The sequence below is a fragment of the Monodelphis domestica genome, chromosome 3 (genome assembly GCF_027887165.1).
Source record: "Monodelphis domestica isolate mMonDom1 chromosome 3, mMonDom1.pri, whole genome shotgun sequence".
Lineage (NCBI taxonomy): Eukaryota > Metazoa > Chordata > Mammalia > Didelphimorphia > Didelphidae > Monodelphis > Monodelphis domestica.
Window position 1 is genome coordinate 458964890 of NC_077229.1, and position 27131 is coordinate 458992020.

At 35.8% G+C, this 27131-nt stretch overlaps 1 protein-coding gene across 2 annotated transcripts in view; it reads left to right on the forward strand.

Moving 5' to 3' along the window:
* The window catches only part of VCAN (versican), a 138984-nt gene that overhangs the window by 93728 nt on the left and 18125 nt on the right, over window positions 1-27131 (forward strand). For both annotated transcript variants that reach the window (XM_007487345.3, XM_007487346.3), the window contains 4 exons: window positions 264-377; window positions 2396-2509; window positions 12493-12651; window positions 14066-14148. In XM_007487345.3, the coding sequence (XP_007487407.2) occupies window positions 264-377; window positions 2396-2509; window positions 12493-12651; window positions 14066-14148 (470 nt within the window). The remainder of the gene's footprint in view (window positions 1-263; window positions 378-2395; window positions 2510-12492; window positions 12652-14065; window positions 14149-27131) is intronic.

The window sequence follows — 27131 nt, forward strand, 5'->3', positions numbered from 1 at the left end:
GACTACTTCAGTTGCCAGAGATAGTGTAAAATTTAATTTTAAAACAATAGTGAAATATTATTCAGAACATTTACTATAATTTGTAGTGAGTACAAAGTTGCAAAGAAAAACACTCCAGACAGTAACATTACTTGTGCAGTATCTCCTAATTGCTATCACAATATTTATATTATTATAAGAATATAGAAAAATTTGAATGCTAAAAAATATAAATATCTTAAGGATGAGGCTAATTATTTATCTTCCTTCTCTGAACATCACAGGGCGTGATCTCTGCAAAACTAATCCGTGCCTTAATGGAGGCACCTGTTATACCAGAGATACTACTTATGTATGCACCTGTGTACCAGGATACAGTGGAGACCAGTGTGAATTTGGTAAGATGTCATTGGCTGCAAGTATTTTCCTAAAAGTAGACATGAATAAGAATTTAGTATTAAGGTTTCTGAGACCCAAGGAGATCCTAACATATAGGCACCATATTCATACTAGCAAAGTATAGAAATTGGGCCATAGTTTCATAACTTGGACAATAGTGATTTTGTGTTTATTTGCTTGAATTAGAGTCCAGTTATTCACTTTACTAGAGAACATTTAACCACAGAGCTGATTAAATATTTTATTTGTATTTTACACACAGCTATTTCTCCAATTCCTTTATGGATCAGCAAGTCATGGGTTATACTTTTTTTCTCAAAATTCCATATTCAAATGATACTTTGATCATCATCATGTGCTCCAAAATTGTGAAGAAGGAGGGAGGAGACTCTTGACCTTTCCTGAGGTCCTCCCCAGGTTTATACAAAGAACTTCCTCTGGAACTTTTGTTCTAATGTCTATCTAGGTATTCTAGTATCCTCATCCTGCTCAGCTTTACTCCTCTTTCTCTTTAGAGTTTAGGGATCTTTGGTCTAGAAAGCAGATTCAGTTTGGCAGCACTACCTTCCTCCTCCAGGCTCTCTAAGAATTCTCCCATGGTGTATTATGCAGCAAAGTTGTTTTCATCTCTTGGCTATTTCCTTCTTAATTGATCCGATTGATAACCTATAGTACTCAAGGCAGCTCCCAACTTTCTTTGGGGGGCATTGAGAAAAAGATTGTGGTGGGGATTGAAAGGGTATTCTTTTGAGAGCACAGAATTTTTTTTAATGATAATTGAATTATTTTTATAGGGTTAAAAAGAACTCCCTTTTATAACTCATAAAAATTCCAAAGAATTGTTAGGAAGACTCTCTTGGCTGATCACTAAAAGAATGCTGAAGATATTGTTTACTATTATGTAGTATAATTAAAATAAGCGATTCTCTTTTTCATATCCTGATTCGTGTGCATAAAATATATCTTTTAATAAAGGGATATTTTAATTGTAATTCTTTTTTTTAAAGAGATGCATTTCAAAAGAAATGTCAGTGCCTATATAAAGACACACAGCCCTATATGGAGAAACTATATTGACAGGGTTAGCTGAAGTTTTGTTAAATGAAAGAAATTTAAAATTTCAACAGGATGTTCTTTTTAACTTTGAATTGTCATATTTACACTCATTACTGAAACTATTACTTTGGGGTGAATTTTTAAACACTCACCACAGTTTTTAATAGTTATTTCAGTCATCTGAAAGGACTAAATCAATTTGACACTGTAATATCCAAATGTAAGAATTAGCAAACCTAGCAAATCTAAGCTAAAGAAATATTGGCTTTACATATATTGTTTCTGTCCATCCAACTAGATAGAGCCCTTGCTTCTATTCTGGGATTCTCGACATAAAGAAACATTAAGAAACACCCATGGTAATATTCGTAGAGTGAATACTGATAGTCAATTAAAAAAAGAATGGAAGTTAATAAATAGTCATGTGTATATGTTGAGAGGAGTAGTTTGAGACTGAGGAGAAAGATGAAGAGCAGCACAATGATTAGGAAGTCAGGGCAGAATTTCTCTAAATCACTGTCAGCACACTTTTGTATCCATTGAAGGATAGGAGATGGCTTCTTTGGATATGCATATCCATACATATCACAGGGAGGTTAGTTGTATTTCGATTAGATAGCATATTTAACTCTGGGTCCCTAAGTAACTATTTCAGAAATACTAACTGGATCTTTGTTACATGCCAAATAGAGGGACTCTCCACCGGAAAATGGCCTCTATATTTTTATGGGCTCCCTTCAATGCAGGTTTTACATGGTGTCTGATTCTCAGTTGTCTCTCATCTGGGAATCAGACTTTGGCCAAGGAGAGCTCAGATGAGTCACCAAAGAAGTTGATTCTGCTCTCCAGGATTTAGTGATCTCCTTTCTAATTAAATAGAGATAATTCTTGACAATTTCCTCTCTCCTCAGTATTTCCTTTTGTAAATGTGTTTTTGAGGGCTTGTGTGATTTTCCTGTAGATTTTGATGAATGCCAGTCCAACCCCTGCCGGAATGGAGCCACTTGTGTTGATGGTTTTAATACATTCACTTGTCTCTGCCTTCCAAGCTATGTTGGTGCTCTTTGTGAACAAGGTAAGTCCTACTGTAGTGTTTTAATAATGATGATAATTATTACATTTTGGTGTTTTTGTTATATTAGAAGAAAATGAATATTTTTGCCAATATCACCTTTATTTAATATCCTATTTTCATATTTTTTCAATTATAAAATCGCAGCTCACCTGAGTACCTCAGTTTCCTTAATTGCTGTGGTACTATGTGACCTATTTTAATCAATCAATCAATCAATATTTATCAGGTACCTACTATATGCCAAGCATTTTGCATTCTTTTCTTTCATCAGCAAGCAAACCCCAGATTTTAGTGCTTTGGCAGTCCTCCTGGTTTTTGCTGCTCTCACCCCCCCCCCTTTGTCAGTTATATTCTCCACCAATGCCCCTTTAAACCTTTGAGAGGAGGTACAGACTTTTTCCTCCCTTCACTTACCCCCTTTAAGCAACATGTTACTTTTCAGGTATTTTAAAGCTTTTCAGTAACTAAGAACTACATGAAGGGAAATTATGATGATCATTTTTACAGTGTGGGGAAGGACTTGATAAGTTCCAAAGATCTTCTTAATTTTGGGTCTCTACATAAACTATAGAAAACATCCTTTAGGTCACTCTTTGTATTCAAACTCCAATGACTTTCTAGGACCTCTAGAATCAATTACAAAATGCCCTAATTGACACTTAAAGTTCTTCATAACTTAGACCCCACCGCTTTCCAGTATCCTCACACCTTACTTCCTGAAGTATATTCTTCATTTTAGTTAATTTTAGAAAAGTTTACCAGTACACATCATAAATCTCCACATACGTTTTCTGAAGCTATATGACGTAAATTGTCTCCTTTCTTCCTTTCCCTCCCCACTCCTGGAGCTGGCAAGTAATTCAATTTGGGTTATACATGCATTATAATGCAAAATATATTTCCATGTTGTTCATTTTTGTAAGTGACTAATGATACACAACCAGAACCTCAAAACAAAAACCTAAAGAAACAAGTGAAAAATCGTCTGCTTTCATCTGCATTCCGACTCCAACAGTCTTTCTCTGGAGGTGGATAGCAGTCTTTGCCACAAGTCCCTTAGAATTGTCCCTTGTATTGCTGAGAGTAGCGAGGTATATCACAATTGATCATTCCACAATATGACTGTTACTTTGACACATATTTTTCAATCCAGAGGCACTGGCCTTTTGGCTGTTCTGTGAACCAGATGCTCCATTTTTTGTCTCTGGGTATTTTTTTTTTATGGCTCTCCCCCATGCCTGAAATACTCTCTCTCCTCCACTCCATCTCCTGACCTTCCTAGATTCCTTAAAGTACCGACTACAATCCCATAGTTCTCTAAAAGCCTTTCAAGTCTTTCTTCATTCTAGTACCTTATTGCTTTCAATTATTTCTTGTTTAGCCTGCATATAATTTGCTTTGTATAAATTTGTTTGCATGTTGTCTTCTCATTAGATCCAGGGCTTCCTGAAGTCATGGACAGTCTTTTGCCTCTCTTTTTATCCTCAGTGTTTAACCCAATACATGACACATAGTAGGTACTGTGGTAGAGACTTGAAGAGAGAGGGGATCAGTTCTCAGCTTCTTCCCCTTCAGTCAGACTCAACTATCAACTCCTGGGAACATTCCGTTTGGAACCTTCTTCTTGATTGACAGGCAGGTCAGATCCCCAGCTTGTTTCTTGCATCTTGGCTGGTCCTGAAAAACCTCTCTCTTCAAGTCTCTACCACAGTACTTAATCAATGTTTGATCACTTGATTCCTTAGTTCCATCTTACTTTCTGACTAGTACCCTTCTGTCTGATTATGGCTTTTGAATCAGCCAGTTCACTTCTCTCTGGGCTGAATGCTTCCTTTCTTACCTGGGAAAATTGTGCTATTTTATTTTTTTTCCTCAGTGGATTGAGTTTGGCAGGCTGTTATGTGTCTAAGCCTTTCTCTCCAAGTCTTCCTTAACCTGAGCTCTGGATGTGAAAGACAGATAGGTCTCATCTAGGTGCTTGCTTGTCTTCTCTTAACCCTCTGCCATCAAGGAATCATACCACACTTCTGCATAACACAGTTTAAAACAATTACCTTCATCTCCCTCCCTCTGGCCAAGAATTTTCAGTTCGATTTTGTTGTTATTCTTGTTTTTACCTAGACAAGAAAGACCCATCTTTAATTGTTTTCTCATGATTTCTCTATCTGAGATATTTAGCCAGTTCCCAAATTTATAGTTTTACTCTCTCCTATAGACCTTTATGTTCTAGCCCTGGAAATTCTCTTTTTCTAATCTTGAACCTATCCTCTTCTCCTTCTCTGAGCCATCTGAAGTAAACCAAGACCTTAATTGCTTGTCTTGCCCTTTGTGGTGAAGATGTCAGTTTAATATGGAGGTCTCTTCCTCTCTGGAGGCCATGCATGTGCTTCAGGAAAATGCTGGCCCTTCTCATTTCCTTGCCTTGTTTCATCTCCTGTTTACCTGGCTTTCTCATGTTCTTCCTGGACTGAATTTCCTTTCTTCTCTCTCTGAAACCCTATGTGGCCCTCTCTTTGCTTCCATCTAGCTGGTAGAAATGAAGTGACAGATATTCCCCGTAGGGCCTATAAACCATGGACACCTGTTCCTGGCCCAGCTGTTCACCCCAACCATTTCCTTGCTATAACAACACTGTTGAATTATGGATCACATTCAGTTGCCTAGAAGAATGATTTACTAGAATCTAGGTTCACTATTAAAAACAAAACGAATCACTCAATTACCAGTGATTATCACATAGAACATGCATAATATTTGTTGATTGATGGATTAATTGACTCTGGACTATAGACTAAATTAAAATGGTGGTGCAGTAGATAAAGCTCCAGGGAAGACCTGAGCTCAAATCCAGTCTCAGACACTTGCCAGCTGAGTGACTCTGGCCAAGTCACTTAAGCCTATTTGCCTCAGTTTCCTCATCTATAAAATGAGCTGGGGAAGGAAGTGGTAAACCACTCCAATATCTTTGCCAAGAAAACCCCAAATAAGATAAGTAAGAATGGAGAAAACTAAAACAATTGGACAACAAATGCATTTATCTGGCACTTAATGATTTGTAAAGTGAAAAACATGTAGCTCTTTTGATACAATAACCCTATGAATCGCTACTGTTATCTCCATTTTATAAATGAAGAGATTGAGAATGAGAAAGGGTAAATAACTTGTATGATAGCTAGTAAGTGTCTTGGACAAGATTTGAACTCAGGTCTTCCTAACTAAAGATCCAACATCCCCATCCAATGCCCTACCTGCCTCTCTAATAGCAGCTTACAAATCATTACTTCTTTTTATTCTCTATCCTTACAAATAAGAGCATTATCCCTGAAAACGGAGCTACCATGTTGAAGGGATGGGGTGACTAATTTTCAGAAGCTCAAGAATATGTTTGCCTTGTTCATCACTCCTTAGCAGACAGAAAGGAGTTGAGACACCTATACTGTGATGTATTGAAAAACAACCAGTTAATAAGGCAGCATTGTAGCTACAGTTTATATTATCTTAAGTAAAAGCTACCTTGATATTGGAACATTGGACATTTGAGAGAATTGGGCTTATTGTTATATTTTTTTTATAAGGGAGGAAGACTAAAAAACTCTTTTTTAGTTAAAATTTTAGGTCAAATTTCTGAATTACAGCTTACATGATCATAATTAAGCATTTCATTAATGTGTCTTGGGGTGAAACATAAAAGATACCCAGAATTTCTTCACAATGTTTCCTGTCTGAAAAATGCTTTAAAAAACCAAAACCTTGCCTTCTGACTTAAAACCGATGCTAAGTATTGGTTTCAAGGCAGAAGAGCAATTGAGGTTGACTTGCCCCTTGTTACACAGCTAGAAATCACAGTCTGAGGCCCTTTCAGAAAATTCTAAGTTCAGAATGACTATAGCACCTGAAGCACTACGATTTGCATTTTATGGCCAACCTGAGAGTGCATGTTAGGTGGTTAATGGTTACACGTCTTCATTCATCAATCAGAAACAGATTGCATTCTCTGCACACTCAGCTTTGGAATTAAATTTCCTCCACTTAAAGTCATAGAGTGGTTTGGGACCTGAGAAAAGCATGCTCTGCCAAATTTCCATTCCAGACAAAATGAAAATGTATTAGCAATTCAGACAAAACTATCTGGCAAGATTCTTTCTTTCCCAGCATCAGTCCTGACTTCAGCACAGTTAAAGGGCAACCCAACAGCATAGCATGTACTTTTGGGATGAATCTGTGTCTTATTTCATTTCACTGTATGGTGTGTACTATTCATTTTAGAAAAATAAAGAATAAATATAATCATGGAAGATACAGGATCTTCCTCTTGGGTAAAAGAATTGGGGAAAGATGCCGTTAGTTGAGGATTACCATGGAGTGAGGCATTCAAATCATATTACCACCAAAATTCTGGCTTTTATTTATACTAAGTGATGATGGCACTTTGGAATATCTTATTCACTTTAACTCTACGGATGATTTAAAGTGTCAGTTGTGGATAAAGCACTGGGCTAATTTACTGTAAGAAATACCAAAAAAATATGAGATTAGGCAAATGGGTGGTACAGTCGGGCTGAAGTCAGAAAAACCCAACTTCAAATCTGGCCTCAGAACTTACTAGCTATGTGAGCCTAGGCAAATCATTTAAACCCTGTTTGCCTCAGTTTCCTCATCTGTAAATGAGCTAGAGAAGGAAATGTAATCTTTGGATCTTCACCAAGAAAGCCCCAAATGGGGTCATGAAGAATCTTACTTGACTGAAATGATATAATGGAACAGAGATAAGAGACTGGCCCTTGTCCTCATGGAGCTTCTAGTCTCATAAGGGGTGATTTCACATATTCCAGATAACTATAGTTAGTTATAAAATATGAATATGAGACAGATTTATAATTTCATCTGTATAGGAATTCTTTCTAGTTAGACAGATTGTAACCTATTTATGATTTGGTAGAAAAATCCCAAGAAGTTGTCTGAGGCACTGGGAGATTCCATGATTTGCTTGGATTCATATAGTTTAGAGCACCAGGGGCAGAAATTGAACTCAGATGGTGTCTCTTCCAAGTCTCCCACTCTACTCCCTAGATGATGAATGAAAAATACGTGTGAGCAAGACATGCACAATATTTTAAGAGGCTAAAAGAGTGAAAGACCATTACTTAATTGAGGGAATCAACAAAGAGTTCTCAATGGTGATGACTTAAATAAAATTTTGAGCAAAGGTTGGAAAATCAACAGGTGCAGAAAAAGGATATGGAAGGAAAACCCATTTCTAGTCATAAGGACATACATGAGGTTGGAAAGTTAAGGCATATTAAAAAGAAGTAAAAAAGTCAAGACATAATAAAGAGAAGGCAAGAATATATGGAAGGTTTTAAGGAGGAGAGGAGTGTATATAGATGGGTTTACACGAACCAAAGAGTATGAAATATGAAGAATATTAAATGAAAGGATAACAGATAGCTTTTTCTACATATATGCATGAAAATCTTTAGGGCACATAAGCAGAGCTTTGAAAAATGCCGCTTAGATGATCTCTCTTTCTCTCCATCCTCTTTCTATGATCTCTCTCTTCTCTCTCTTTACTCTCTTTCTTCCCTATATTTCCTCTCTTTTTTATCCCTCTCTGTCTCTTTCTTTTTCTCACGGTCCGTATCTTTCTCTCACTTGTTTCTTTTATCTGTCTAACACCTCTCTGTCTCTCCTCTCTCCATCTTTGCTCCTTTTCTCATTCTCTTTTCTTTTACTCTTCTTTCTCTGTCACTCTGTCTCTGCCTCTCTCTCTTTCTCTCTCTCTCTCTCTCTCTCTCTCTCTCTCTCTCTCTCTCTCTCTCTCTCTCTCTCTCTCTCTCTCTCTCTCTCTCCTCCCCCACTCCCAGAAAGTTTTGTTTCTTAGACATAATGACAGTGTATCTCTGGACAAATCACCTAACTTCTCTCACTCAGTATTCCAGGCAATTCCTAAAACTAGAAGAAGAAATACCATTGTTGATCAATATTTGTAAAGAACTCCCTTTCTGGCAGTTCCCAATAGTCATGGAATCATAGGTCAAACTCACCCTACCTCCTGGCCACCAGCTCTGAAAATAACAGTTAATTTGTGATATGATCAAGGCTCCAATCTTCTCTCAATGCTTTTTTTATGGAAGGAAAGTAAACTTGTATCTGGTTGTGCCGGTAGAATTCAAATTCTGACAAGGTCTACATAGTAGAAAATATTTTGAGATGGGCCTGGTGAAAAATCTTGTCTGTATTTATGGAACAAAACTGGTGTAGATGTATTATGTGAAGTTTGTACACGAGGCAAAGTCTTTGGCCATAGCAACTTCTGCCTTGTTCTGAGAGGATAGTCTAAGAGAGAATGTCATCCCAATTCTTTTGAAGTATCAACATACTCATTCATGCTTTTGGATCCACAGCTGAGTGAAGTGTGGTTGAAGGTCTATGAAGTGGTAGTAATTTCATTTTCCCCTTCTAGGACTTTCTGAATTCTAGGTATCTGGTTCTGTCTTTCTTGTCTTGGAGCAAAGTCTGGCCTCCATCCAGATTAGTTTCTGAAGAATAGCTATCCCAGACTGTTTACCAAATCCAGCTGTGCTCTTCCAATTTACTGCCAGGATGCTGGGGTTAATATACTGCTTCATCCAGGTTGCCTAAGAACAAATGTTTTCTTCATTAGCAGCAACACAGTTTTAAAAACAGAGTTCTTTATCAGAACTCTTAAGCCAACTATCTTTGTTCTCTTGTTTTTGTTTGGAAAAAGTCTGAATCACTAGGGCAGCTTGTTTGTGATTGGTCTGATTGATTTGTTCATCTGTCTACTGAAATCTTTTTTCCAATACTTCATAAGACCATAGATGTAGAACTAGAAGAGAACTCAGAGGCCATCTAGCCCTAACTCCTCCTTTTACCGATGAGGAAACATTGGGTCAGGTTAAGTGACTTGCCTAAGGCCACCCAGGTAGCAAATAGCCATGGTGGGATAAATGTAGTGTGGAGGTCATCTTGTGTTCTAGAAGGATGGACACTGGACACATTGTATGTCTCCATGTATGTTGCTAAGTTTGGAGAGACTGAGTACATTTGAGATGACGGTGTCACCTTTTCTTTGGTTAATCTCTGTTATTGACTTCGGTATCTACTCAGCTCCAGGATGCTCAGAAATGGAACGTGTGGGGCATTAATAACAGCAATCTCAATATTTAGAAAAGAGACAATTTCAAATTCAAATGTACTCTTCTGGGACCTCTGAAATCACTCTTTATCTGGAGCCAAAATACAAGATACCTTTGACCACTGAGTAGTGTTTCCTTTACATTCTAAAAACAAGGCTATTTTCTTTTTTTTTTAGTTCTGCTCCTTGAAGAGTCTAATGGAAATAAAGTACTTGTTTTGTGAAGATACTGAAAAATCCAAGTACCAGTTTCCTGAACCTAGGAAAAACATTTTTAGAGAACTGTATCTGCAGCTCATATCACGAGCAGGATCTGGGTATATTAAACCCAGGCATATAAATAAATATGAAGCCCATAATAGTAATAAATTAAGACACCTTTAAAGGCTCATAAACTGGGTTAAAAGCAGTGGTTCTCAACCTCTCAATTTGTAGCAATGAGAATACATAAAGCATATCAGGTATTTACATTCCAAATCATAACTGTAGCAAAATTACAGTTTTGAAGTAGCCACCAAAATAATTTTTTGGTTTGGGATCACCCCAACATGAGGAACTGTATTGCGGGGTCACGGCATTAGAAAGGTTGAGAACCACTGTAGGAACCCTTTCCATATTTCTAACAGGCTATGAGAAATTCACAACCAAAGTAGCTATCTTTCAGTCAAATGATCCAGATTTCAAATCTCCCCAGGGAAGCAAAAAAAAAAAAAGATATTTCCCCAGTAAGTCATGGCAGATTGGCACTCTGGATTTAGGGTGAAGATTTCATAATCAATACTACTTTTTCAAAATGATTGCAGCAACAGTACCTACTGCAAGCATTCAAGTTATATTGGGAAACTATGTGAAATCACCATAATAGAAAAAAGCCAGTATTTAGATAATGTTTCAAAGAAAAAGTAGATATCCCTTTTGTTTTAATAAGAACCTCTATCTTCTTTTTAATTTATTATTTAATTGGACATGAAATTTAAGATTGCTTATTTTCTTTATGAAAGAATCTCTTGTTGATGCAAAATAATACAGAAAATCAAATCAGAAAAAATGGCATTTTGAATGAAAGTTCTAAAACTTATATCCAGGTCTCCTTCTACAAAACTTATGTACCACATATATCAGATTTTTTTCTTCTTCTAAGAGAATCCATAAACACTTCCCCAGTGGACAATTAGATTAGAGCCATCATTCTTGCACACTACTTATTGTTTTGACATTAAATCTGCTTGTCATTTTTTGATTCCTTTTCTGTGAGATTTGGTGGTCCCCAAACAAGAGTTATAATAAAAGCCAAAATGTTCACCACACAATCCTCAGACCAGTGTCTCCAGCACCCAACCATAATATGATAGACTAAACTTAAAACAAAACAAAAACAACATGCTAACATCAGATGTGTCTGCTCTATGGTGAGAGCAGAAATTACTAAAATGAGTAAAAAGTGAAATTCCTCAGAATGTACATTTTTACACAGTCATGGAAAGAGCACCCAACAGGAAGCCAGAGTCTGAGATTCACATTTCTTTTTGCCACTAAAAAGTTGATGTGATGTCTGGCACAAATGACCTCGATGGGCCTTGGTTTCCTCATTTACATAAAAAAGGGTTAGAAAACACAATCCCTAAATTTCCTTCTAATTCTATGATTATTCTGTTTGATTACTTTTGTAAATTCATTAGTACATGACTATTTACACTCAAGAAAATAGCAAAACTTTATTAGTTCTTATCAATAAAACTAAAATTTCTTTCTTTTTTTCACTACATATTACAGATTATTAGGAAGTTAGTGCAGTGGATAGAGTGCTGGAGTTTGTGTCAGGAAACTCATCTTCCTGAGTTCAAAGCTGGTCTTAGACACTTATTAGCTGTATGACCCTGGGCAAGTCGTTTAATTCTGCTTGTCTCAGTTTCCTCATTTGTTAAATGAGCTGGAGAAGGGAATTGCAAATCACTCCAGTATCTTTGCCAAGAAAACCCCAAATGGGGTCATGAAGAGTTGGACACAACTGAAATGACTGAACAACGTTAAACTTTATCACCCATTTTTGTCTTCTTATCTCAACATGGATGATTTTTATGCATATTAGCTACTGTTTAACCATAAGGAGAATTCAAGCAGACAAAACAATGATTATCCTTGAAGAATTGGACCCTTCCTGGCTAGTATTCTCCAATTATATTAGTGGTTTTTTTTTATGGTGCAAAATGGCCCTGTGATTTAGTGGGTGTCTAGAACACCCTGAGAGGAAATTTCCTCCATCAAGGCAAGTTGGTAACTGCTCTCCAACTTGAAGACCTAGAGGTTTACTTATTAGAGACACTGAGAAGTCAAGGGAATTTCCCCTAGTCACTCCATCAGTCTGTATCAAAGTTGGAACTCACAGTTGTTTTTGACACTGAAGCTGGCTCGCCATCCACTATAAACACGGCATATTGGGCTTTCATATAAATCAATTAGAAAACATAAGTGCTTTAGGGAAAAGTTAGCTCCAATCTCACACTGCTCCAATTTAGAGAAATGCCCTGCCTGTACGTATGTGTGTGTGTGTGTGTTTGGCGATGCATGTGAAGACACCATATCCCTTAGTCAATCAGTAAAACCCTCAATGCACTAGCAACTTTTCCCCAAATCCCCTGGATATTCTGCACCACACATGAGAATGGTGACTGAATCTTTCCAATCTGTTTGATTTAGTGACACTTTGTAGACACAGCTTGAATCTTTGGGGAACAGCTTGGCTATGTCACAGTATGTGAATCCAGTTTGAGAATGTCTGACATGGAATTCATAAATCCCTGTTTTGTTTTTGTTTTTTTCTCAGATACAGAGACATGTGATTATGGCTGGCACAAATTCCAAGGTCAGTGCTACAAATACTTTGCCCATCGTAGAACATGGGATGCTGCTGAAAGGGAATGTCGACTTCAGGGTGCCCATTTGACCAGTATCCTGTCCCATGAAGAACAACTATTTGTGAACCGTACGTACTAGTTAGAGCTTTAGAGGGAGCACCTTGATTATTGAAATACATTAAAATATAGTGCAACATGCTCTTTGAGGATATTCCTCTTAAATATCTTTAATTTTTCATTTCATACATGTTTATTATCTCTTTAATTCCAATTGAAAGGGGGAAAAGCAAGCATTTTGCTTTCATTCACTATTCTAGGGGTTTTTAAAACTATTTTTTACTTAACATTGTTTCTTAACTTTATTAAAAGTCAGGTAATTATATTTTTATATCACTAGTTTCCTTTGTAATCATGTGGATTTTATTTTATGCACTTAAAAACAAAATTTTGAGAAGGGGTTTATGGACTTTATTAAATTGCCCTTTGCTCTATATCTGAATTAATTATTAACACCTTTAAACCAGAGAGAGTACTTTCTTCATCAATCAAACAAATAATTGGAGCTTGAAGGGCATGAAATTATATTCTAGACATGTTTTGTGTCCCTAAAATAAATTTATGAAAATGAAATGAGTATCAGATCTTTTTTTTTTTTAATAAAGAAAAAAAGAGAAAGAATGATTTTTAGGTGGATCATGGGTAAAGTTTTTGGTTGCAACATGGTTACTTCCATGCTCTTTTTAACAATTTCCCAAAGATATCTGATATCACTATGGCACCAAAAAGGGGGAAAAGCACTGGATTTGAAACCAGGCTCTACTATTTTCGACCTAGGTATCTTTGGACAAATTAATTGGCCCCTCTGGTTTCCTTGTGTTAAAATGAGGAAGTTGGACTAGATGGCCCATGAGGTCCCTTCTAGCTCTTAACCAGAGATCCTCTAATTATATTTTATAAGCTTTAGAGACAGAACTTACACCTTGAGACACAATATCCACCTTATTCTTCTTCCAGATGACTGGAAGGTCTTTGTGTAAAGTTTAATAGTTGTATTTTTGATGGGCAGAAAACATCTGTTCTAGGTGTTCGTTTTCTGATTTAGAGTGAGAACAAATGTGTCACTTCCTCAGACCAGGTTGGCATGGAATCTTTGGGTCCCTGAAATTTTTCCCATTTTGTCTGGCCTGTTTAAGTTAGCTAAAAACCTTGCTGGAATATTTCTGTTGTAACTGAGGGAAAATACTTAATTTCAGTCAATTGCTGAAATAATTTCTCCCAACTAATTGCCACCACCTGACATTTTAGAGTTGGTAAGCTAGCCTGCCAGTTTAAAGTAGACAGGATTGAGGAAGAAAGATAATCAGGACTATTGGATTGTAGCCCATGAGTGCCTTTTATGAGCCCCTGAAATAGTTCCAGTCAGAGAAGAGGAAATATGATTCATTCCAAAAATAATTTTCTTTCGATAAATTTTTTTCCATATATGGGAAAGTTAGTTAAAATATATATCTATATATATCTGTGGTATTTCCTGTCCTTCAGGTGTGGGCCATGATTATCAGTGGATAGGCCTCAATGATAAGATGTTTGAGCATGACTTCCGCTGGACAGATGGCAGCACACTGGTAAGACAATAATAGAATGGATAATTCAATTTATTTTTATTTAGTAAGCATCTATTAAGCAACCATGATGGAGCCTTTGGGGACACACAAAGACAAAAACCAGTGACTCTGTCCTTAAGAAGCTTATATTCTACTGGATAATTCTTCAAGTTCCACAACTATATTTTTTTCTAAATTTTTTTCTAAAACTAAAATGTTTTCCTGAAAGTTTTTCTCCTATTACACATGAAGAAACAGGAGTGGAGAGAAATCAAATTGCTTGAGCAGGGTCACACAGACCATCCAAGTTATTGTAGAACAATAAGAAACAGAACTTAGAATCGACTCACTACAACCTACACACTCACACACACATACCACCAGCACAATCAACACTATCAACATCACCACTACTGCTATTATTCTGGTTTTCTAATGACTACCTTAACTTAAGAACAAAATGTATCAGATTCCCAGTAAAATGGAATAAAAATCAGAAAACTTAGAAATAATATGGTAGTTCATTTGATACTTTCCCAAATAATTGCAGGACTTGAGATAGGTTTGACTTTCAGACTTTTCTTTTTAAGAATCAAAGTAAGAATGAAAAGAAAGAAAAAGTGAATAAGCAAGGACTATTTTCTCCTTTCCCCCTTCTGAAACATTTTAAAACAGATATCTGATTTCAGGAATGACTTGATTTCATCTAGGCAAGAAATATTCATTCTCTCATTTAAAAATGGGTGATTTATGCTTGTGTGAATTTCCATCCATCAAAATACGTTGGCTGGATAATACTGCTTTTAAATTTATTTCTCTTGCTTACCATATATGATGTATTTCTTATGAATGGTGTGTCCTTAATGTGTCCTGGTCACAGATATATACTATATCATCTACTAACTAAATTAAGTTTCTCTAAATAAATCAGAGGCAAACTTAATGATTTATTGCCAGTAAAGACTCTGGACATTTATGGTGTGATAAGGTAATCAGAATGCTGCAAATAAAATTGCTGACTTAGAAAAAAGAAATAAAAGGCCAAATAGCGACTTCATTTTTGAGGTCATTCTTGTGAATTATTTGGACTCTTCAAATATTTTTATTTTGAGTTTGCTATGTTTAGATTATTGGCCCAATATAATAATAGTCCAACTCATGCAAATTCTGCAAGTTGGGAGAAATTGTTCAGATTCTAAAATGCCTCTGCCTATCAAAGGCACTTCAACCTATAAATTTAGGAAATCGATACTATTTATATATTACTTTTCTCAAAACCTTGTGAAATAGGTAATACATATTTACAAAATCAAAAAGTTTTGTTTGAATCAGAGCTTCCAATTTATTTTAAGCTGGCAGGGATAAGTACTACATTTTACAGATGTGGAAAATGACACTCAGAGCCTTTAATGATTTGCCCAAGGTCAGATAACTAGATAAGTTTGGGAATGAGACTGAACCTACTTTCTTCTGACTCCAAGGTCATTATTATTCAACATTGGGCTCCAGTGGGTCCTTTGGTACATATACATACATCGAGTCCTCTACAATCAGTTATATGTAAAATTAACTTGTATGTTTTGTTAATTACAATCATGAAATATTATTACATTTATTCTGGTTTTATTAAAGTCCTTGAAGGGAAGGGGAATCCTTTTTATTTCTTCATAGAAAATAGAGTTTTATTACATACTTTGTGCTGTGTTAATCTTACCAGAAAATTTTCAAGTGTTGGAAAATAATTTGTTGAATTGGATCCTTTTTGAATAGAGATGTTGATTTGCTTGAATAGATGGGTATATCTAAGCATCTGAACTTGTGGCATTCTTGTGAATAGGGTTCAAGGAAGGAAGGAAAAAAGCATTTATTAAGCACAGGCTTTATACCAGGCATTGTGATAAGTGCTTTCAGATATTAATTCATTTAATTTTCATAACAACCCTGAGAGATAGGTGTTAATTGTTAATTACTTTTTAATTTTAAATTTTAAAATGAAGGAAATGAGGCAAATAGAAATTAAGTGACTTTCCCAAGTTCATAAGCTAATAGCTATCTGAGGCTAGATTTGAACTCAGGACCTCTGGACTTCAAGCCCAATGTTCTATCCTCTGGCACTACCTAACTGTCTAGTTTGTAAATAGCAATGGTCAGATATCAACTCTAAAAAGCAATTATTATAGCACAAGCATGACTAGTTTTAACTTACGAAAAGTAGGTTTCTTCCTCTGATTGATGGCAGAAGGAAATGAGTATATTATGGAACACCCAATGAAAACCTTAAAGCAGTGTCTAAATAGAAATTTATTATTATTAATGGAAATTAGTCACCCAAGATGAAAAGTCAGGGCTGTGATGAGATCTATGTGACTACAGGTATATTCTTGAGATTGTGATCTCATTTAAATATATCTTACATAGAAACTTCCCAAATATATATTTATTCAAGTATACAATCACTTTAAATACTTCTTCCATTCAACTATTTCTCATAAATCTCAACAAATCCCCTACCTGACAGCAAAAGCTTTTATTTTTCATTCCTTTTGTCACTATATCTTTCTGTTGCTTTACCTTTTCATAATTCCATCTTTGGAATGAGCAGTTGAGGACCATTGAAAATACCACACTGTTCCCTAAATGGAATCCAGTCTTATCTCTCCCTCCTGTTCAAATCTGTTCTCAGATTTCTTTCCATCTTCAATTCCCATCCTAGAAAACCCGGGATATCAAATGTACTTTTTATGTGTATTTATCTATAATTTTATTGATTAGGGCATTCAGTCTCTTTGGGCTGACTGCAACCTTTCATGCCTGCCTTCCCATCCTATCTCATTCTTGACCCCATCCTCCCAGAGGTTCACCATGCTAGGTATATCCAATATATGCAGAGTTTTCCTTATTTTTCCCTGACATCGTCATAATACCAGTGGAGTAGACAGGTTAGCTTTTGGTTATCTCAAACCTAAACATTTATAATTCAATTGTACAATTTCTTGACATTCTTTATGTGTTCTGGATTTTTCTTCTTATTTTTTAGTTTAAGTACTTAAAATGGCATATTATTTCAGGACCAAGACAATGCTATTTTCCCCAAATATTTCCCCAAATATCCCCCAAATCCTCTCCATTGTCTTTTGGATGATTCTCAGTTTCAATGGTGTTCCGATGACTCAGCCACAGAGCACTGAAGGAAAGTTGGTATTAAAAAAGATGGACCTTTGTTTCAGGGAGAAGCTTAGGGGTCATCAAAATAATTCTCCTGTTTTCCAAAAGCAATCCAGCCCATTCTCCACATCCAATTCAGTTCTGCTCCCAAATCCTTGTCTATTTTGTGATTTTGGTCCAAGATAGGAAAATAAAGATACCCATATTGCTACATGTGTAATATATGAGAGGTAGTCTAGCACTTCATAGTGAGGGAGAGGGAGCTGTCCTTGGAGTCTGGAAGCCCTGAGCTCAGGTCCTACCTCTGACACACATTGGCTGTGGGACCCTGGGAAAGTCCTGGAATTTTTCCTTGTGGTAAGCAGCTCTAGTGCTATGTATTGCCGAGAATATACCAACCTACATTGGAGGATTGGAAGAAGGTGCTTCTTCATTCTTGAGTTACCTATACTGACGAAGTCATAGGTTCATATTCTCTCTATCTCTGTGTCTCTCTAAAATATACATTTGTGTATATATATATATATCTGTGTGTGTATACATGCATATACATATATGTTACACATGAATAAACTCTTTACATTGTCCATTCAACTCCATTTCCTAACCTGGATATAGGTATTCTTCTGGCTCTTGGGTTTTCCTAGGTGTGTAATTAGGTTAAAATATTTAGGGTGCTTTTAGGTCTTATTTAGAAAGCTTCAAATGTTTTTGACTTTTATGGAATCAGGACAATGAGATTTGCAAATAGGAGTGTCAGGCTTATTTCACTGTCTGTAAGAAAAAGAGAAGCTTTCTTGACATACACATATAGATATATACACATAGACACAGATACATATATGTGTATGTTCATATGTATTTATGTATGCATAAATACATGTTCACTCAAGTAGATATTCTACAATATATTCATGTACATGTATATATATATACTGTACTATATGTGTGTGTGTGTGTGTGTGTGTGTGTATTGCTGTTCAGTTGTTTTTTCGGTTGTCTTATTTTTTGTGACCTCATTTCAGGCTTTCTTGGCAAAGACAATGGAGTGTTTGTTATCCTTCTCCAGCTCATTTGAGGAAACTGAGGCAAACAGGGTTAAATGACTTGCCCAGGGTCCCATGGCTAGTAAGTGTCCAAGGACAGATTTGAATGAAGAAAGATGAGTCTTCCTGAGTCCAGGGCTGACAATCTATCCACTATACCACCTAGCTGCTTCATGTATGTGAATATGGAAACTTTCATATAAATATATACATAAATACATACATAGGCACAGACATATATAGGCATTGTTTCTTCTCAAGATGACTGGCTTAAAGCATAACTCTCAGTTACATGGATAGTTGGAAATTTCTCTCTTCATGTCAGATAAGAAAATGAGAAGTGATGTAGGCAAAATAGGATAACTTTAAATATTTAGTTTTGAATACACCTTATTAACCTGTGCAAGTATAATCTCAGTTAGGTTTTCTTCCTGCTTATATATTTTTTGGAAGAGAAAAAAATCACTGTGGAGAAAACAATTTGTGAATATTTTGGTAAACCGGGATGGCTTTAAAACTGGTTGAGAAGCAAATAGTGAACTTTGGTGAAAGATGGAATCTTTGTCATCTTCTCCAATCTGTCTGTGCCGATATACCATATGCGTCCCCCTGAAACATCAGATGGGATATCTACAACAACAAAGTCCTTCAAATAAACCATACAAGCTCATCCAGAAAAGTTAAAGCTGACAGGCACTTTCTTTCCTCCTAATTCTTCCCTTTTGAACAATAAAAGTGCATTTAGAAGTGTCCCTCAACTTTGAATATTTTGGAGCAGAAAAAGACCATCTGTCCAGCAGACTGTCTCTCCCCCCACCCCTTTTTTTGACTGATCTCAGTCCCATTTTCCTGTTTTTTTTTAATCACCACTGTCCACTCCCCAAATCTTCTTCCTTTAGAAACAATATAGGTGTCTCTTGATCTCATTTGTAGTTATTTCTACAGTTACTATCCCTTGTAACTTATTCCATATGTGTTAGTCCTTGTATCAAGTAGTACTTTTTCTTTCTTTCTTTCTTTCTTTCTTTCTTTCTTTCTTTCTTTCTTTCTTTCTTTCTTTCTTTCTTTCTTTCTTTCTTTCTTTCTTTCTTTCTTTCTTTCTTTCTTTCTTTCTTTCTTTCTTTCTTTCTTTCTTTCTTTCTTTCTTTCTTTCTTTCTTTCTTTCTTTCTTTCTTTCCTTCTTTCCTTCTTTCCTTCTTTCCTTCTTTCCTTCTTTCCTTCTCTCTTTCTCTCTTTCTCTCTTTCTCTCTTTCTCTCTTTCTCTCTCTCTTTCTTTCTCTCTTTCTCTCTTTCTTTCTCTCTCTCTTTCTCGCTCTCTTTCTTTCTCTCTTTCTCTCTCTCTTTCTCTTTCTCTCTTTCTTTCTCTCTTTCTCTCTCTCTCTCTCTCTCTCTTTCTTTCTTTCTTTCTTTCTTTTTTTTTTCTTTCTTTCTTTCTCCTTGTTTATCAATATGTGCAGCTGTGTTAGAGATTCATAATTTCAGTAAATCCTTCCAAAGAAGTCTTCAAATTATATTTCTGAAAATTATCCTAAATGATTATATCTTGTTGGCTATAAATAACTGGGCTTCATTTCTACATTAATTAAATTATATTTGTAGGTATTAAACAATACCAGTTAATACATCTGGCCAAGTTTTCTAAATGGGCCATAGTATTTTGTCTTGATTACTTTGTCCCTCATTTTTGGTGCTTCACTTAAATTACCATTGACAAATTCTAAAGTCTAATCATTGATAATATCATTCAAATTAGAGACCATATTCGTGTTACTGCTATACTTTTAAGGAATTTTCCAGTCATGTTTCTTTAGGTGGGGAGAGCACATCAAGTGTTTCACAAAAGAGCACTCATGAATAAAATTAGTTCCAGGCTTGCCCTTGTAATTAATATTAAAATGAGAAAATGTCTACTGAGGGTTATTCTTTCTTAAGGCATTTTCATTTTCTGTCTCTTTTTCTCTTAACCTGTTATTCTTTAACTTGGCCATTAATCTCCAACAGGGGAACTTGGCTAATGCTTTATCAGAAACTCTAACAAATAACTTCTTCAGTATCTACAATGGGTTGGTTGCCTTAACTTGTCATCACAGTAATAATGCCTTCAAAGAATTCTACTAAGGTAAATTAGCCAAGTTAAATATGAAATCTTAGTAACTGACCTAGCCACTCCTGAGTTATCTAGGTTTTTCCCCCTATCAGGTGGCTATTACTTTTTCTCTTAAAACTATTGCTAGATGAGTTACTAAAGTTTGCTTCATTCCCTTTTTTTAGTTAAAAATTCTTCATTTTGAATCCTTCTGTTAATTCTTATCTAAAGAAGAAATTACCTCTGAATTTTGAAAACATCAATTCATAGTTATTTTATAACAGACATAATTAAAGCCTGATTTATTTAATAAGGACTTTTTTTTTGAGACCTTGCCTATGTGTTGAAGCTCAGCTCCACTTGCCATTTACACTAGATTGAGCTGAATTCTACTCTTCAACTGCCATCTCCTTGGTGTGCCATGAGCACCAGATTGCTCCTTCCATTTAGGGTTTCCCTGAGTGTGATTATACCAGGATACCCGTCCTGTTCTAGGTTCTTCTGGTGCTTAGTGTACTGGTTCTCCTGAGTGTGCTGGCCTGTTGCCCTTGCTGCTGCCCCCCACTCTTACTCCAGAGAAACAGGTCCTTTTGGCTGTCCTTCTACATTTTCTTTGGCTGAAATACTGCTTCACTGACTTGTTGATTCTGCCATTCCAAAATTTAATTTGAGGTTGTTGTTGTTTTTTATTATTTAGAGGTGGGTTTGGATTAGCTCAGAGTGTTCCTTACTCCACCATCTTGGCTGCCAAAGTCCTATTTAATGAGATAATATTAATAAAAAGAACTGAGAATCAGAAAGACAGCTTTATCTGTTTGAATCCAGTTTCAGACATTTACTATCTATGTGACTCTGGGCAAGTCATTTAACCTGTTTACTTCGATTTCCTTACCTGTAAAATTAACTAGAGAAGGAAATTGAAAACCGCTCTGGTATATTTGCTAAGAAAACCTCTAAAAACTGCGGTCATGAAAAGTTAGATATGATTGAAATGATCAAAGAACAATATCAAAATTACTATGTGTATGTGCTCATTTTAACCATTATATAGTGAAGGCCAGTAACAAAACAACTAAGTCAGATATTGATTCTTTTTCAACCTTACCTCAAGTACTTTCCTTCTAATCCTTATTCTCATATATACTCTTACTTATTTGTAAGATCTCAACTTATCTTCTTTTCTCATTTTGCTTATCTATAAGAAATTACAGTATCATTCTGATAAAACAATAGCACAAAATAAGTGTAAATACTTTAAAATAAAAGTAGAAAATGCTTATTATCTCATATTAATATTGATTTATCTCTTCCATGGATTTGGTGCCAGTTTGGCACCACAGAACTCCAGACTTCTTGTTTATGTGTTTTCTATTTAAGGGAGTGGTGAGGAGTTGACATGAGGTGCCAGATGAGGGCTACTTCATACATTTCTCCTGTTTGATGGTTTGATGCTTGGCAAAGTAAACATAAATGTTGATGGTTTAAATGTACACGTATATTTTGCATTAAGTATTGCCACTGGCTTTCTAAGACAAAGAAACACTTTTTCTGAGACTTTGAAACTTTGATGGAATAAATATATCTATAAATATAAATAATATAAAATATATTATATAAAATATTATATAAATAATATAAAATATATTTCTGATTTTTAACTTTCATGGAATTTTATTAGCAAAATTCTTTTTTTAGTTACAAAAGTTATCCTTTGGGCAATTTTTCGACATCTTTTGTTTATTACAATGAAAGAGTTTTTATTTGTTGCTTTTAATTATAGAGAAAATATTAAAACTCCAAAGATATGATATTGTTAGCCAGTCTGAAGCATAAAAAAATTATTTTCCAATTTATTGGGAAGAATGAAAATGTAGTCCTTGAAGTAGAATGCTTCTGCTCAGCATAAATGTTACCTCTAAAGCTTTTAACACTCTCTCCTACCCCTCCACTAGAAAAAAGTAGTCATCCCGGAAATGATGCCATGCTTTTATCAATAGCTGTCCCAGGGGCACCAGGGTAGGAAACCATATGGATCACATTATCATGACTTTATCCTCAATTGTACTTTTGTTTCAAGTAGGAAAAAATAGACCATGTTCAACCTTAGTTGTCTCTGTGTTTGGGTTTCTTGGGTGCAATATTCCCAGAGTGCAGGAAAACACTGAATGTAACTACTTAGTATGTTGAAAGAACTATTTCACCTCATCCCCCACCCCTTTGGCCATTTTAGTAAGACCAGGAACATAATCTGTTAGTGGTCAGACTTTTTTTTCATTTGTGTCCCAAATGGAGTAAAATAAGGGAAAGAGTCATTTCTAAATGTTTCTAGTTCTTTCTTTTCTTTCTAGATTTTTCAGCCTTACATGGTTTCTTTTTTGAATGTCAGTTAAGACAGAACTCTGGGTTGTTGTGTAGTCCAGTTTCAGAGTCTGGAGCCTTTGTTCTAATGGTTCTTCTTCCATTGACAAAGGTAACCAGCCAGCAAAGATATCAGTTGGGCTCTTTTTAAGCCTATGTGAATTTTATGGCATAATCATACTAATAATTTTAATCAGACGGATTCTCAGACTATTTGCCAGCTTTGCGGAACTATTTTCCTTTGTTAAAAAGAAAGCCCATCCTGCATAATACCATGATAAACAGAAACCAACAAGTACCAGGGAGCCTCATCATGTCATTATGTAAGTCAGACTTCCCCAAAAGCTCAGTTACAGTTCACTAGAAGTTTTCTTTTCTACCCCCCCAAAAAAAACCCCTCACTATCAATTCCAAGGCAGAATTGCTGTAAGAGCTAGACAATTGGAGGTAAGTGATTTGTCTAAAGTGACACAGCTAGGAAGTGTTTAAGGCCAGTTTTGGACTTCCTGTCTCCAGACTTGGCTCTCTTTCCACCGAGTCACCTAGCTGCCCCCAACTAGTATTTTCAAAACCTTCTCTTGGCAATCTCTCAGCCAGACAGGGCTGTCATTTTTCCTCGTCTCAACAATTGTTGAAGATTCTCAGCAGGACTCAGAGAATTTGCTGTCAGCATTCTCTCTCTCTCTCTCTCAAATAATTTTAAAACTTTCTTTTTTAAAAAGTTTCATTGATAACTAAAAACAAAATCTCAGCTTAATTTCCCAACATCCTAAAAAAGAATTCTTCCATATCTACCAAGAAAAATAATTATGAAAAACAATCAATAGCTCTGGCACACACAAAGAGTGTAGCATTAAAAACATTTTTGGTTACATTTTAAGTTCTAAGCCATTTCCTCCTCTTCCCACCCTGCGCTAGAGGAAACTACCATTTGACAATAACTATATATATATATATATATGCATATATATATGTATGTATGTATACACACACATATATACACTTATTTGTAAAACTATGCCATGCATACTGTTATTTATCATTTCTTTCTCTGGAAGTGGACAGTCATATCTATTCTAATAATATTCCTATTGCTGTATATAATGTTCTCTTGGTTCTCCTCATTTTACTCTTCATTACTGCATACAAGTCATTCTGTATTTTTCTTAAATCAACCTGTTCATCATTCATTACAGCACAGTAGTATGCCAGCAGCATTTTGTACCCATATATCCCACCACCTCTCTACTAACAGGAGAGAAACAGGTTTCATCTTTAGTGCTTTGGAAAATTAATTGGTCATTGCAATTAATCTAAATTTTGATATCTAGTATTATTTGGTTAGGTGAGTCAGTGGATAGAATCCTGGGACTGGAGTCAGGGGCCCGAGTTGAAGTCTTGTTTCAGAAATATACTAGTTATGGATAGTAATTACTATATTGGGCAAGTCACTTAACACTTATGTGCCTCAGTTTCCTCACTTATAAAATGGTAATAATTAAATCAACTTGCCTCCTTAAGATGTGAATCTTAAATGAGATGTGTAAAGTGCTTTGAAAAATCTTAAAATACTAGTATAATAATAATAATTATTATTATACTTCTCTCTTGGTTTGACCATACCACATCAGTTCATACTGTCCGTGTTTCTCTTATTACTTATAGCACAATTTTAAAGCTTTAGGGACATCAGAAATAGACCAGGGAACTTTGTGTAGAAGGACCAGGACTCAATAATTTAAATGAAAGCTTTAAGTTTACTTTTATGATTTATAGAGGCCATTAAAAGTCTTGGTGTAGTGGGCAAACAAAGACTTAATTTTATACTTAACTGATTTCTTTTTTTTTTTCCTACTCCAACAACAACTGTTCATAATCACCTCCTTATCTGTGTAAGAATTTGTTGCTAGGTAGTTACTCTTTGTGCTCTATCAGAAAGTGGTCATAGGTTAAAGGGAATCAACAGGCTTCAAAACCATTGGTGAGTAAGGGGATACTTACCCAAGCATCCGAACACTTCCTCTGTTTGAATGGGCAGATGAGAACAATTTATTCTAGCAGCTGTGATGGTGACTGAAGCAAATACTGTGGAGTGCTTAGAATTTGCAACATCATCCACTGAATCTTGGACCATTGCCAGTCATCCTAACTTTTATCTTGTCAGTGGACCTCAATGACTGGAAGAGAGAGTGAGCCTGACAACTTTGTGCAACTTTGCCCAATTCAAATCCAATTCATGAGCAAGTCAAGACATCACTCCATCATGTTTTTGCTTCTCTTTGAAACAAAGGACCAACCACAGGAAAACAGGGTCATAGCTACCTCAAGCTGACTTTGGTAGTTCAAGTACTAAAGGAAATTTGGCAATAGATAGAACAGTTTATGCTTCTTTTCCGATGGACCACATGGATGCACCCAGTTTCTTCTAAACAAAAAGAGAAAAAGAAGACCTCTTCTCATCTAAATGCATCAACTCATGAAGTCAGTACTAGAAAAGGCACTGAAATATAATCCATAAACTTGTATTTAAATGATAGCATTAGTTCTGTGACTATGGGCAAGTATCTTTACGTCTTGGAACCTCAGTATTCTTGTTGGTAAAATACAGATAATGTAATTTGCACTACTGGCCACTTAGTTTTTTTGTGATTGAAATACTTGTCAAAATGTGAAGCTGAGTTCAAAAATGAGGTATTACTACAACTACTACTCTTTTTCTTGCTATTAGCAGTAGACAGGGGTAGAAATGAGTATCAATGACCATCTTCTTTTATGTTGCTCATGGAGCTGTTTCCATTATTTCATAGTAATCACATGGATAAGGAATGTTGCATCCCTACAGTTAAAGTAATATTCTTGGAAGATGACAAGAATTTTATACTTCAGTAAAAGTTATTTGGCATTGGCAAGCTTACACAAACCAAAGCTGGAGAAACATTTTATTTGCTGAGGGTCTGGTAGGCATATGGAAAATCAGATAACTAGATTATCTGCTATCATCCAGAGATTCCTTTTATTGTTCCTGAGATAAACTGATTTGTTTGTCAAGGAAAGTTTAGTGAGAATAAAATAGCTTTATTAGATGCAATGAAGAAATATGCTATGGCAGAATGAAGATAGTAGAAAGAGAGGCAATGAAATACCCTAACCATAAGCCTTTATTCTTCATTCAAAATGTATTATTATTCCCTTTCTATAAAAACGAAAATTCTGCCCTCACTTTATAGCTCCCATTCCTACCCTCCACAGTCCCTTGTCTTAAGTAATCGTTGTTTAGATTAATCTAATAAAACAAAGCAGTATTAGTTCTAGTTGTTTATATTGGGTTATGGAATATGTTAAATTTCAAAATTGGGTCTCGCCATCTTGCCTAGGATAAAAGTGAATGCCCATATGCCCAATCCTATATTGAGAGCTTTGATCTGCTCTGTTCTCCCTCTGTTTTAATGCCAAACAGTGTGGATACCCAGCTTACCTACTAACAGCAGAGAACTCAAGAGCTGGGCTGATCTCAGCCTCCTCAGTAGCAGGGATCACAGACATGTGTCACCACGCCCATTAGCTTCTGTTATTTTGAGAGATGATGTAACTTCATACTATCTGGCAAATATATATATATATTTTTTTTTTCAGTTTTTGGCACCTTCCCTATTATAGTTTACCTAAAAAATTCACAAATATGTTCAATATGTTTATAGTCAAGTGATGCCGTGATGTAGACTGTTACACGCTGCACCCTGTGGTTCCATGGAGTCCTCTAAAGCTCTATCGTAGTCTTTATAAATTAATGTCACTTCAAATGAAAGCTAATTCAATTATGGGACATTAAGATCTAATAGTCATACTAAGGCAAGACTATAGGCTTAACAAGACTTTGACAAAGAATAATTGAGTTCTTATGAATTCCTTTCTGATCAAGTCTAATGAAATATAAAGTATTTTTGAGTTGGAGGAGATGTTATATGGAATCTAGTCTGATGCCTTCATTTAACAGAGGAGGAAACTGAGATTTAGAAAGGTGAATTAACCTGACCTGGGTGAGAGGAAACACAAAGCCAGGCCTGAGCCTTAGTTTCTTCCATACTATACTGATGTTAATTACCCCCTCTCTCTCTCACACACCCACTCTCTGTCTCTGTCTCTGTCTCTGTCTCTGTCTCTCTGTCTCTCTCTCTCTTTGTTTCTCTCTCTCTGTCTCTATCTCTCTCTGTCTCTGTCTCTCTGTCTCTGTCTCTCTCTTCCTCTTTATTTCTCTCTCTCTGTCTCTCTCTCTCTGTCTCTGTCTCTGTCTCTCTCCCTCTTTGTTTCTCTCTGTCTTTATCTCTCTCTGTCTCTGTCTCTCTCTGTTT